Source organism: Vidua macroura, chromosome 1 (genome assembly GCF_024509145.1).
Source record: "Vidua macroura isolate BioBank_ID:100142 chromosome 1, ASM2450914v1, whole genome shotgun sequence".
In the NCBI taxonomy this organism is placed as follows: Eukaryota; Metazoa; Chordata; class Aves; order Passeriformes; family Viduidae; genus Vidua; species Vidua macroura.
Genome location: NC_071571.1, coordinates 112536659 through 112550168, shown reverse-complemented (window position 1 = coordinate 112550168; position 13510 = coordinate 112536659). Strand labels below are relative to the sequence as shown.

Genomic DNA, 13510 nt, shown 5'->3' with positions numbered 1-13510 from the left:
CCAGGATTGTACAGAACAGTTTAGATAATGGGCTTTAATACTATGTCTGATAACATCCCTGAATGTCCAACAAGCTCTTAAACAAATAGATTACAAAGTAGGTCACTTTTTTTATTGCAGAGGTAAGTTGCTTTGCTGTGAGAAGACTCTTACACAGCTATTGTGGCAGAAAGACATAAGTAGGTTCGTATTTAAATTCAGAGTTATAAAATACCAGAAACAGAGACAGGAAAATGATACAGACAAAGCTCTGAGAAGAAACAGAGTATCTTGCCTATATATGTCCCAAAGTTGGAAAGAATTGAGGGTCTATATGTAGTTTAAAAGTAATTTGTAATCTAAATTTTTCTCAACCCAGATGAAATTATTTGTGGTTTGTCACATGTTTTTAAATAGGCAGAACAGTCACAATTGCAATTCCTTGTGCATAGGACAGGACGGAAAAATGCTCCACACAGAGTACTTGCTGCCTCATGGAACACAATATTTTACTTCTTTAGTTTTGTTTGATTATTTGCAGCTTCAAGAAGTCTGTGTTTACACAGCTAACACTGTAACCTACAGAACAAACTTTGAGGACTCTAAAAATTCTAAAAAGCTCTTAAACTGACTTCTTGGACGAGTTCTGGATAAATGAACAATGTGGTGGAGGCATAAAAGAGAAAATGGGAAGGAGTAATACATCCTTCAAGGTAAATCACAGTGGATAGAAAACATACAACTATTTGCTTGACTAGGAGAAAAAAAAGAGGAAGGAAATGAACATTCAACAGGTCAGAGGAAAAGAGACGTCTACCTGTGCAGAGTTTTCTAGAAATGAAGTTTAAATTATATTCCATCTCCTACATGGAAAAAGTGGTCTTTAAATCACTGCTTCTACATCCCACTTATGAATATATCCCCTTATAACTCCTCTGAATGGCTTTTAATATCTAGGTGTCCCACACACAGGGTATAAATCTTTACCCTACTAAGCACCGAACAGACAGACATCAGATTGATTTGGAATGAAGAAGAAAAGAGGTTCAAGGCATTTAAGAGAAAGTACTGCAAAATATCTCACATTATAGAGTATCTTGTAAATGTGGATTTTAAGAGAGGAAGAAAAAAAAACCTCAACTTTCAAAGCAAAATAAACCAAAACCACCACCACCACCACCAAAAGCCCCAACCATAAGAAATAGCACACTCAGTCCTTGCTTCACAGCTCAGGGAGTCTAGAACGCACTCAAGGCCACCTCCAACCCTTCACTTTTAATCCCATTTTCCTTACTGCTGTAGTCATGCACACTTAGAACTGCTTCCACAACCACCAAGTGTTTGTAAATAGAAGTAAAAAACAAAGTTATGGAAATAAGTCACTTGACGTGCATTGTGCCATTTCTACTCAAAGAATCAATCATCTATAAAATCAAAGGGAAGGACATTTTTGCATGGGCAAATCAGGTTACACAATGAAGCTGTTTCATCTCTATAGAGTAGAATAACTGGAAATTAAAAGTACACATTTTACAGAAAAAAATATTTCACAGGGATCTAGCCACATACCTTCACACACACTTTCATAAAAGGTTACTCAACACTACATACTAGAAGTAAATCAGGAATCTCGTATAATTTTGACTGTAGATCAGTCAATTTTTCTTCCCCAAGCACCCAGTTTCAGCAAACCAAGAGGAATTTTCATTAATTCCTCTCTATCCACCCTCCCCCAACCTACTGAAGCTCTCACTTGAAGAGGAAGGGGGCAAAAGCATTAGCAGCCCACAGTTACAGCACCTTATTTGACACTGCTGCCTTAATTCTTGTATTTTCCCACATAAATTCTAACCACTTAGTGACACTATCAGTGCCTTTAGGGAACATTCACATTATTTATATAGATATATATGTGTGTGTGTGTAACCTTATATATAAGGTAATATTAAGTGAAACCCAAATCATCAAAATGCAGAAATTAACTCCTGAATTAACTCCTTATAATGATGTTTTTTCTCTGCTGCTTCTTCTCAAGATACACAAGAGATGTTTAAATGGTATGCCTTAGTATATTATTTCTTTTAACTTGAAACTGTGTTTATTTACATCTTCTCCAACGTATTTTCAAACAGATCAACAGAATGAATCTCCAGCTAAGCAATATGAAACTGGATGATTATTATAGCTGCTCTCTTCTCTAGAAAACTGACTTGTTTAACCCCAGACCTCCACGCAAATAACCTAGATCAAGCTTCAAGCAGGAGTTGCAATATCAGATCGAACTGCTGCTTACAAATATCCATTTCTAGCACATGCAGTATTTACATGCAAAATTTACTCATTTCAGGTGATTTTAGAAAGCAGGTAATACACTTATTAAACAGCAATGTAACATTGATATATACAATTTCTTTGGCACACGTTAAAGAACAGCTATTTTCAAACTAAATTCTCTGCTGTTAAATGCACATCATTTGTTACATGATTGCTCACAGAATCAGCAAGCCCAGGAAAGGAATTTCTGGGAAAAAAATAAGACAGTTGACCTTAGTAAAAGTTTTGCTGTTAACTTCCTTGGGGTTAGGATTTCATTCCTGGACTTTATGCAATCAATTTTTTTTTTTCTGAAATAAGTAATGATGAAGTTGAACTTTATAGCAAGAGCAGATTCAAGTCATAGAGCTAGGTAGATTTAAATCTTAAGTCTATAACAAAGTTAAGTCTATAGCAAATCATTCCCTTCCGTCCTCCACAAATGATTATAACACAGCTTCCTGGCAAGAGGAGTTCTGGATGAAGTCTGAATTTCTGCATACTATGTGGAAAGTATAAAACAAAACCCCCCACCCCATGTGTGTACCAAAAAAAGTCACAGTATTTTCTCCACAAGAATATGTTGTTTTAGAAGCTCTGACTAATTTTTCCAGCAGTTTTGTTGATGATTCAGCCTGCTTGCTGCATTTACTACAACAAATTAGTTTAATTTAATTTCTTCAACAAGACGTACATGCAGTACTGGCCCTTTACATTGTTTGGAGCAGTCACACGTATTAAGAGTTTCCTACATCTCCTGCTTTTTGTGAACTTTAAATGTGGCTGTATTTCTGAGTCAAAAACAACACCCCTGAGTAACTGTATATAAGAGATTTTAAAATAACTCTTGTAAGACTGCAAAGAACACTTATGGTGGTGAAACCATCAAAGTTCAGACAAAAAATATTTATTCTTACAGGATTGAAGTAGGAAGAAAATAACTTTTTTCACTACAAAAAATTTTAATAACTGATATTCTGCACTAGCCAGCCAGGTTGAATGCCAAATGCCAGTACTTGATACATGACCTAAACCAACTTTGCTTCCTAGTGCATTACAGGAAATTTCCAGTGACAGCCTAGACATAAGCTGAAGTCTTTCAGTGTTGCTCCATAATAAAACCCTTTTAAATTTAGACAACAGGAAAAAAAGTAATAAAGAATCCTAACAAAGTAAAATGCAGTAATTCCCAGATGAGCAAATATTTGGGTTTCTCTAAATATATCCATTCTAGCTCAGTTTATCATAGGCAACAGCTATCTTTTTGGACTGCTCTTCCACATAGTTGCAAAAGCTACTTCACAACCCAGTTTGTTGCAACTTTTTCAAATTCCACTCTGAAAATTCCACATCCCCAAACTGAAGATGACTCTCCTTCCTCTGAAAAAAAAAAACCTCAAAACCGGCCCAAGCTCTTCTCACACAATCAACAGCAAGGTACCAAGACCAGTTTAAATATACAGATGCTTCTTATGTTTTGTTACAGCCCCAATTCTCCAATGATCCAGTGGATTGACAGCAGAAATAAATTAGTACCCAACATCTACCCTAGACTAGCTGCTGAAGTCAATTCATTCCCCTATCCTGAGGTCCATCTTAATCCCACTTATAAAGTCCCAGGAATGAGAGGAAACAAACCCCTGAAGACTTCAGGTTTTAGCACTGAGGGGAAAAGTCTTTTTGTATTTCAAGCCTCTTGTGAAATGCAACTGAGACAGTCTAATCTTGCTTCTACATTTAGCACTTGAAGCAATATTCTTGTCCCTTTCTTTACCACCACTTTCCACAACATTCTGCCACACATGCTGTGCTGGTTACTGAGACTGGCTTCCTGGGATGACTGGCAGCTCTTTGCCCTTAAATTTGCCTATGAGATGCCACAGGGAAGAGAGCTCCTTCTCCCTATGCTACAGTCACCACCAAAGTGAAGTACCTTTGTCCCAAAACAAAACTCAGGCCTAAGCCCTTCTCTCCCAAATAAAAAGGGGACAATCCTTTTATTTAGATACCTCTATACCACATCTTCTATGTCCACCGTGGTATACTGGGACAAATCTTCAATACAAATCTTTCTTTCCTGTAGCATTTTTACCAGGCTAACAACATCTCGTCCCCTCCTTCCTCACGTACACCAGCATCCCTCCATCCATCGCTGCCTCTTGGCAGGTCAATTCTCCCCTCCCCCGGCACTCGGAGCCCTGTCTCCCATCACGCATCCCCAGGCCGGGCTCTTACAAGGATGTCGCTGCCCCACGGACGGAAGGGATCGGGCCAGGGGCATAAATGAATTACGAGGAATTTCTTCTCGTTAGACATTGGAAAGGGCTGCCCAGGGAGGCGGTGGAGTCACCGTCCCCGGAGGTGCTTCAAGAAAGACCGGACGTGGCACTCGCTGCTGTGGTCTAACTGACAAGGCGGTGCTCGGTCACAGGCTGGACTCGATGATCTCAGAGGTCTCTTCCAACCCAAGTGAACCTCGGATTCTGTGACAACCTGTCGGGGCGCCCCTGCAGCTTCCCCTTCCCCGCTGTCAGAAGACAACTCCTCCCCACTCGGGTGTCTCCCGTCGGATAGAGCTCACCCCCCGCCCCATCCCGGAGAAAGGAGACCGGCCCCGGGCCCTTGCGGGGGCGCCTCCCCAGCACGAGCCCAGCGCGCCGCTCTCCCGGGCCCACCGAGCCCCCCCTCACAGACCTGTGGATCCGGCCATCTTGTCCGAGCCCCCCCCACACCGCTCCGGGCCCGCACGCCACGCGCGTCACTTCCCCTTGGAGCGGCTCCGTCACTTCCCGCCAGGAAGGACGAGACGCATCCCTGGAGCGCGGGAGCGCGCGGGGCAGGGCGGGGCCAGGGGCGGGCCCGGCAGCCAAGGCGCGCCCCCGGCCCGGGAGCCGGCCCGGCTCTGCTCCCCCGGGAGCCCTCGGCGGCGAGCTTCCCAGGCGTGCTCTCCGCTCTTTGTGTCCTTCTCGCCAGCCCCTGTCCATACGCGTCTCTCTCCAGGCACCCGCTACGTCTGATCCCGAGGGAGCTATTACACCTGGGAAGCAAATTTCCGTGGCTGCATCCCTACCCTGCCACCCCCGCTCAGCCTGCACCCCAACCTCCAGTAACAGGGAGGTCGGCACACAGCGGTGAAGCTTCACTTTATTTTTTTTGGTTTTTCAGATCGGCTTCAAACAAGACTCTTAGATTCAGAAGAAGAAGAAAGGGAAAAAAAAAACAAGTGCCAAAGTGCCAAAGGCAGAAAAGGAAAGAATACGGATAAAAATTTTAAAGCCACAGAATGCCAGAAGAACTATATCAAAGACGTGCTAATTAGAAGTAGCTCTCAGAATGATGTGACAGTTTCAAAGGCTGAAATATCTGACATTCAGTAGCGTAAGAAGTGTGGAAAATTAATTCCACAAATGTCTAGTCATGATGCCAGATGTTTCTTCACCTGCAGAAGTCAGTTACAAAACTGAAGTTCCAGGCCCTTTCCCGGGAGCCAGTGCCGAGCTCAGCTGAAGGCGGCTGCTGCGGTAGCACCTTGCACATCCTACCTGGGAACCACAGCCCGCAGCGTGCTGGGGACCCATTGGCAGGTGGGAGAAGGCAGCTCTCCTTGCAGAGTGCTGCTGACGGGCAGCAGGCTCAGGAACAACCCGAAAGGGCCCTGCTGGCATTCACGTAGACATGAGGGGAACGCACACCAAAGCAACCTGCAGGTGAACACACCTGGAAGGGGACACATCCCAAAATGTGTGCCAGGGTCACTGCAACGAGGGATTCCCAGGAGGACCTGCAGCCTGAGCACAGGGCTGATGCTAGCAGCAGTCTAACAAAAAAACCTGTCACACTGTCGCACCTCGCTAACAGTAACAACACCCACATGCCGTTCTTGACATCCTATTTTATAAATAATGCTCAGTTTTTTTCCTTTACAGCTTATAAAGAGAGAGTAAAACTCATTCACAGACTTCTGGTAGAGATGCAAGATGTTTTTCTTCCAGCTAACCTGAAAAGGACACAAATCACAGAATATGTTGAGTTGGAAGGGACCCACAAGGACCACGGAGCCCAGCTCCTTGCCCTGCACAGCACCATCCCCACCCTCGCACATAAAATGCGCTGCCTCCCTGCATTTATTCTTTGTTCATTTTAATCCAATACTGGTTTTGCTCTCTCTGCATACATAAAAATGATAAATCCACTATAGTTTTTAGTCCTTCCATTGATTTCTATTTTCTTTTATCTAGATACTAGTTTTGGGCAGATTTTTGTAACAACAGAAATAAGCAGGAGTTTCAATATTTACACCAAAAGAATTAGAAGTAAGCTTTTCCAGTACAGTGAAAGTGTTCCTTAAGCTGCATTTCAATGATCTGTGGAGCCTTCTGTTGTCAAAACAAGCTGGCTGTAGGAATTCTCTTGTGTAGCCTATTTCAGTATTTTCGTGGAAGTAGTAAAAATACTAAAAAAAAGAATATTTTGAAAAGTTCTCCCCTATTGCAACATCACTGTAGAAGAACAGGGAGAGGAAAAAAAAAAAAAAAAAAAAAAAAAAAGTTGTCCGTCTCCTGTTTTTTGGAATCAAGAGCAGGTGCAGGAGGGCTATGAGAGACCACTACACAAGCCTTGTCCACTGTTGTCCATCCATGATGTAACCAGGGTGTGCTCCTACTTGCATTAAGATAAAACCTGCTCAGCTCCAAGGTCAGAAAGAAGCACAATAGCCACTCAATGCCTGAGCATTTGGTTTTTTTTAAAGATTAATCCTTCTTTTTAGGTGATTCTGTGCTAACAATGAACAGCACACCTGCAAGTCTTTAGACATGACAGAAATAGAGCCATAGGCTCACCAAACCAAAGCCCACTTGTATTCCATGAGTCTCTGAAAGCACACAGCAGACTCCACAGTCCATCTGTGTTCAGATCCATCCACTAGATGTCAAGGCTTAGATTTAGCAGCAACAAATTACTGCAATACTAATTGCAACCACAGGAAGTAAAACATGGGCCAAAATGGAAAAAAGACGTTAAGGTTGCTGGCCTAGGTGAGGAAACCTCTGCTGAATTACTCTAAAACCTGTTTTATTTCACTCTTCTTATATTGGGCAAAGTTTACTGGGAAAAAATGTAATTTTTTTTCAACATTGAATTTGAGAGGAAAAATACCTTACAACTGGAAGCTGAACACATTTTAAAGGTGTAACTTCCTTTCCTTTCAAACAGGCTGAGAGAGTTGGGATTGTTCAGCCTACAGGAGAGGTGGCCCCAGCAAAAGCAGCTTCTGAGCACCAGAGGGCCTAGAAGAAAGCTGGAGAGTGACTGTTCACAAGGGTATGTATGCAGTGACAGCACGAGGGGTACAGCCTTATACTGAGACAGAGTAGGTTTAGGTTAGATATTAGTAAGAAATTCTTTACTGAGAGTGGTGAGGCAGTGGAACAGATTGCCCAGAGAAGCTGTAACAGTGTTAAAAGCTAGGTTGGATGTTGCTCAGAGCAACCTCTTTTTTGAAGAATGTGTCCCTGCCCATGGCAGAAGGGTTGGAACAAGATGATCTTTAAGGTCCTGTCCAACGCAAACCATTCTGTGGTACTAGGATTCTACGTGCTTACACATGGTAGTAAACTCACCTCTCACTCTCTTCAAAAAGAGTTCAAAATACAACTTCTGCTTACAACTTGGTCAAAATAGGGTATTGGTAGCCATTTCAGAAAAAAACTTTCATAAACTTTATTATCAAATATCACACAGTACCCATCAAGAGAAAAATCAGAACTGCAGTGCGATCAGCTCAGAAAACAAATGTTCTATGATCATGTTGTGAAATAATTTTATTTAAAAGAAGAGTTTCACAGAGTTAAGATTTCTGAGTGCAGATTCTACAGATGGCCCTCATGTTGTAGAACACTGTCTCCAGAGTTGCCATATTATAGTCCCCAAGCTCCATCTCAGCCTGAAACATTTTCTAAGTAATATATGGAACAAGGTATTGATAAAAGACAACTAAGGAATAATTATTTCCTATTTGCAGACTACAACAAAGACATAGCAATAGCTTCCAGCAAGTTTAGTACAAACAAATTATTCTTCAGAATGAATAACTACCTTGTGAACTGATTTAAGCATGACATTACAGAGGACTGTAGTGTAAAGTATGAGTGGTAAGAGTAACAATAATAAAAATCAAATAAAACTGAATTCCCTCATGGTTCTTTACACAGAATATCTTTATGCAATTTCTGACACAGAAAGCACAGACACACCCAGAATGGTTACTCCCTTGACATAGGGCTCTGGGAACTACTTACCCACTAACAAGTAGTATACTTCTACAGGTAGAAGTTCTTTAGAGAGCCAGGACCCTTGTGTCTCTCAATCCTGTAAATTCTTCACAGGATAGTTTACCTAAAAAATAAGGACATAAAACACCACATGGGATGAGCAAAAATTTCTTACTTCTACTCATATTTACACCAAAAGAATTATAAGTAAGCTTTTCCACTGTTTACAAGCCCTAATAGACAGAAGTGCCCCAATGTAGGAAGCTGGGCACAAATGTAATAAAAGTCATTAGTCCTGAGAGCTTTCAGCTTTTTCAAGTGGTTGCAAACTCCACCTGAACAGAGCCCCACCAAATTCCCTCATTCCATCAGTGCACAACTTGCATTTGATCAGCCAAGAAGAGCAATATAACTCATTTCCTTTAAAAGCACAGAAAGCATCAGGTATTATGCAGTAACAGAAACACAGAAAACACAGAAACAGTAATAATCACACAGAAGACTACTGGAGAGTCTCATTCCAAGCAAACAGACATATAAATTATTACCCAAGTCCAAAAGGGACTCATGACAAGACCACAATAATTTTCTCTCCATTAGACTTCAAGAGGCATCAAGCAGCCTTAAAGTCACAATTCCTCTTTTCTCTCCAGTACTTGGAGAATACAAGAGAAATAAGCAAATGCAATTTCTATCCCATTCCATCTAGAAGTTAATTCCTTTCTTGTCATGGTCACAGATCTCCCTTACTTTCTTCACAGGTGCTACTTGTAAATCCATGCAGCAGAGTTTCTTCTCCTCCCTTAACATGGAGCCTAATTAATTAATAACTTTTGTTTCCTGTTTCTGTTTAATATGTGCACTCCCAAGTTCCTAATTGCATGTAATTGAATGTATGTGTAAGAAGCACATTGTGCTCATTTCCTCATGCTATCTCAAACTAGAAGTATAAGCAGTTAAATATCTGAATGAGCCAGTAAGAAAATAAAATCAGAATTTAAACAAACCACTGAACAAAACAAAAAACAAACAAACAACCCCCCCCCCAAAAAAAAACCAACCAAAAAAAACCCCAACCCTCATGAAGCCATGGTACTTCAGAGATGTGAAAATTCACAAGCAAAAGGCACAATCTTGCTAGCAGCTGCAAAAGAACTATAGAATGATCTAGCCTGCTCTTTCTAATGAACAACTTATACAACCAAAATAGAGCAGAAACAATGAGTCTTACTCAAAGCATGAATACAAAATTTTGTTCACGACACACTAAACTATAATATTAGATGTAAACTAATGAATGAAATCATTAAACAAATACTTAAGGACCAGTCAAAAAATTCCTCATTTCCTTTTCTTAATAAATTTTACATGTAATTTTTTATTGCATTAAGATGTCAGTAAATTTGATTATTTCACGCAAAGATATTTTTTTACTTCCTCTATGCAAAAGAACAAACATCAAATTTCGAAATGAAAAAATGAAATATTTAATATGTTTTTCTTTCAATTTATAGTTCTTTCAGGTTTCTGTACACCATTCATTACACAAGAAAAATTAAGCATAAATAGGAAAATAATTTTAAATGTTGCCGTGTGTTTTTTAACGACATCGATACTGAAAAAACACTGGAGAATGCGGGCATCGATCCCGCTACCTCTCGCATGCTAAGCGAGCGCTCTACCATTTGAGCTAATTCCCCACCTGAAAAAAAAAATCGTGAAACTTGAAGATAAACACTCTAAACTTACATAAAAACCACAACTACGTTCGATTATAAATTCGTCGTTTCTTGCTGAGTCATTCTTTCCACTCACCAAAAACTGACTGCAGCCCACAGCTACAATCATGGGACCCGTCTTTCAGTATGGACACTACCAGAATAATCTTATTCATCCTTTTATAACACGAGTCTTTGTTATTTAGCTGGTTTCATACAAGAAACTCTCCAAAAGACCAAGCTACTTAAAAAAAACCCAAATGTGTGTTTCTAGGGGAAAAAAAAAAGCGCTACTTTTATTGAACAACTGTTCCAAATTCAACAAGGAAAACCCTTGTTCTTTCCAATTTTCAGGGCATGCACATGTAAAGACTGGTTCAGGAAACGTTTAATAAAGGAAAACAATGTTATATGTTTGAATGAAACAGAGTTTTATAGTCAAAACTTACACATATGTGTGTGAGCATACATACATATGCACACACACATCCTGTCATATAAATACGTATATATGCACACATACATCTTTTTGGAAGGTGTCTGGCTTCTCTGAGGTGAGAGAGTCAAGTGAAAATAAAGCAGATCTGTACTCTTCTGATTTATTACCTCACCAAATGCACTTCCCTATAATTAATACATTACTTTTACCAGCCTTAAAACACTGACTTTTTGAAAAATGAAAGCACCGGTGCTCACGTGACTTGACACGCAGCATAAAGCTTATATCGTAAGCAGGGAACATGATGATGTACGACCCCATCAAATCAAACCCACAGCCCCTGGCGCCTGGTCCTGACCCCCTCAAACTGCACGCACAGCCCCCCTCAGCTCGGCTCCCCCACAGAGCACCCAAACCCCGGGGCGCGGCCCCCGCCCCGCCAGGGAGCGGCGGTGGCGCGGCCGCCCCGGAGGCGCGGCAGCAGGGGCCGCTCCGCGCTCGTCCCTGGAGCTCCCGTCACGGCCCCTGCAGCTGCGCTCCCTCACGGACACACTTCTGGGCCTCGGCTCCTCGCGTGTGCTTCCCTGCTTCCTCGGCACAGCCCTCTCTCCTTCCACAGACCCTTTCCTTTGGCGTTTCAAAATCGCCTGCCACCTGCTCCGTGTTCTGCCATCCCCTCCTTCCCCCAGCCTCCTCGCTTTTGCTTCAAAGAATTACAGGATCGATTAGGTTAGAAAAGACCTCAGAGATCATCGAGCTTAACTTCTGCCTTAACACCAGCACAATGTTAACTAGGCCATGGCATTAAGTGCCACATCCAGTCTGGGACAGTGACTCCACTACCTCTTTGAGCAGCCCATTCCAATGTCTAATCACTCCTTCTGTGAAGAAACTCTTTATGATGTCCAAACTATATCTCCCCTGGTGTATCTTACACCTATGTGCTGTTGTCTGCTCCCTAGATGCATGTGAGAAGAGGCCAACCCTCATCTGGCTACAGCCTCCTTTCAGGTGAGGTGGTTGTGGAGAGTGATAAGGTCTCCCCTGAGCCTCCTTTTCTCCATGAGAAACAAAACATAAACACCTGCAGCTCCCTCAGCCGTTCCTCAATAGGAATGTGCTCCAGATTCTCCACTAGCTCTGTTGGCCTCCTCTGGACACATGTCACTATCCTTCTTGCTGTGGGGGGCCCAGAACTGAACAAGGTGAGGCCTCAGCAGTGCTGAGTACAGGGTGATAATTGCTGCCCTGGTCCTGCTGGCCACACTATTTCTGATATAAAAATAATGTGAACACACCTGTAACAACTTTCACATACACATAACTTGATCGACCCAGGTTTTTTGAAGCTGAACCAAAGTGGCTGAGCTCCACTTTACATCTTTCCCCTACTTATTTTAACCACAGAGGCCTCTCAGGTATCTCTTTGAAGTATAAAGTGATGTACCAAGCAAGAGAGCTGTGTTTGGCTCTGGTTCTGCATAGGGTGAGAAGAGTTTACAAACTCCACCTGATTTGTCATGGCAGCGTTCACTTCTGCTCTTCTCCATAAACTCTCTCTGCTCTTGCACATACAGACAAATTATGTGTCCCATAATCTACCACCCAGTGACTTTCTGACTGTTGCTTGAACGTCTTCATTTACAGAGGAGATTTTTCCTGCACTATACCAGACAATGGCTCCTTGTTAAGCCAGGCCACATTGCTCACTCCACAGATGGGAGAAGTTACTCATCCATCAAGTTTAAGCCAGGCCAAGAAGAAATTAAATCAGAGCTTGAGTGGAGGATCATCACCTGACTGGTTTCTAACCAGCCTGGCTTGTTTTTACATCATTTACTTGCTTCTGGTGATGCTGAATCATTTTATGTACCTTAGCCCTGACATGTGATGAATGGCTTGGAGATACTGTACATGCACATCCAGTTGTTCCTGGAGCTGGATTCTTTGGCAGGAGGCAAGACAGACTAGGAATAACTTAAACTAAGCCACTGTCTTTAGTAGCAGTATCCACTTCGTGCTTGACAAGCTTCAGCATTGATTTGCTACAATTTTTTGACAGTGCCAACCACAAGAAAATAGGAAGGGGAAGAAAGAATAATGTATGCAGAAAAAAATATAGCTGTCAGTCTAAGAGCACTAATGGTACAAGTGAGAGTAATAATCAGGTACAAAGTTGCTCTGGATTTATGGCCAGCTGTATGTTTAAGCTATACCTGATTTTTTTGGTTGGTTGTTGGTTTTTTTTTTTGTTTTTTTTTTTTTTTTAATACTAAAGCTAGTCCTGTCAGAGGTAAACCCAAGATTTTTGAAGGGCAGGAGAGGGTGATTGTGTATAGCTTTCCAGTACTTGAAGAATGTTAAAAAAAATTAAAAGCAGTGTGAAAATTATATAACACTTGTGAAGTAAGGAGAGATCTTTGCCATGTAAGTAATTCATTTTTCTATGGCAGCTGCTAGAACATGCACAGGCACTTCAGCAGGTTTTCTACTGAAAACACTAAGTGGAAAATTGAGATACAAAATTCAGCTAAAATAAGCCACTATTTTTTTCACATGATCTTATTTATGAAGAATGAACCACCTTGGATGCTCATCTGGGCCTAAAAGCACCTGCTTACTTGATCATCTCTAGGAATTTAGAGTGAGTTAGCTAACCAACACTCATTAGTCCATTATTTACCAGTAATGACAAGGAACATATTTAGACCAGGCATTCCTGATTAACTTCCTGGTCAAGTCTTTGGATTAAAAAAAAAAAATCACCATATTTTTGTCTTTATCTTCAG

General features: G+C 41.5%; 1 protein-coding gene and 1 non-coding gene across 4 annotated transcripts in view; both read right to left on the bottom strand.

Annotated features, from left to right (window-relative positions):
• Positions 1 to 8672, bottom strand: part of UBE2V2 (ubiquitin conjugating enzyme E2 V2) — a 30328-nt gene extending 21656 nt beyond the window's left edge. For 2 of the 3 annotated variants that reach the window (XM_053975675.1, XM_053975821.1), the window contains exon 1: positions 4987 to 5092. In XM_053975675.1, the coding sequence (XP_053831650.1) occupies positions 4987 to 5002 (16 nt within the window). In that variant the 5' untranslated portion in view covers positions 5003 to 5092. Of the gene's footprint in view, positions 1 to 4986; positions 5093 to 8591 lie in introns of those variants that run through there. The other variant, XM_053975745.1, reaches the window with a different exon arrangement.
• Positions 8673 to 10191: 1519 nt separating this feature from the next.
• TRNAA-AGC (transfer RNA alanine (anticodon AGC)) lies at positions 10192 to 10264 on the bottom strand. The gene has a single exon. It is a non-coding gene; the product is annotated as a tRNA-Ala (tRNA).
• Positions 10265 to 13510: the final 3246 nt, after the last annotated feature.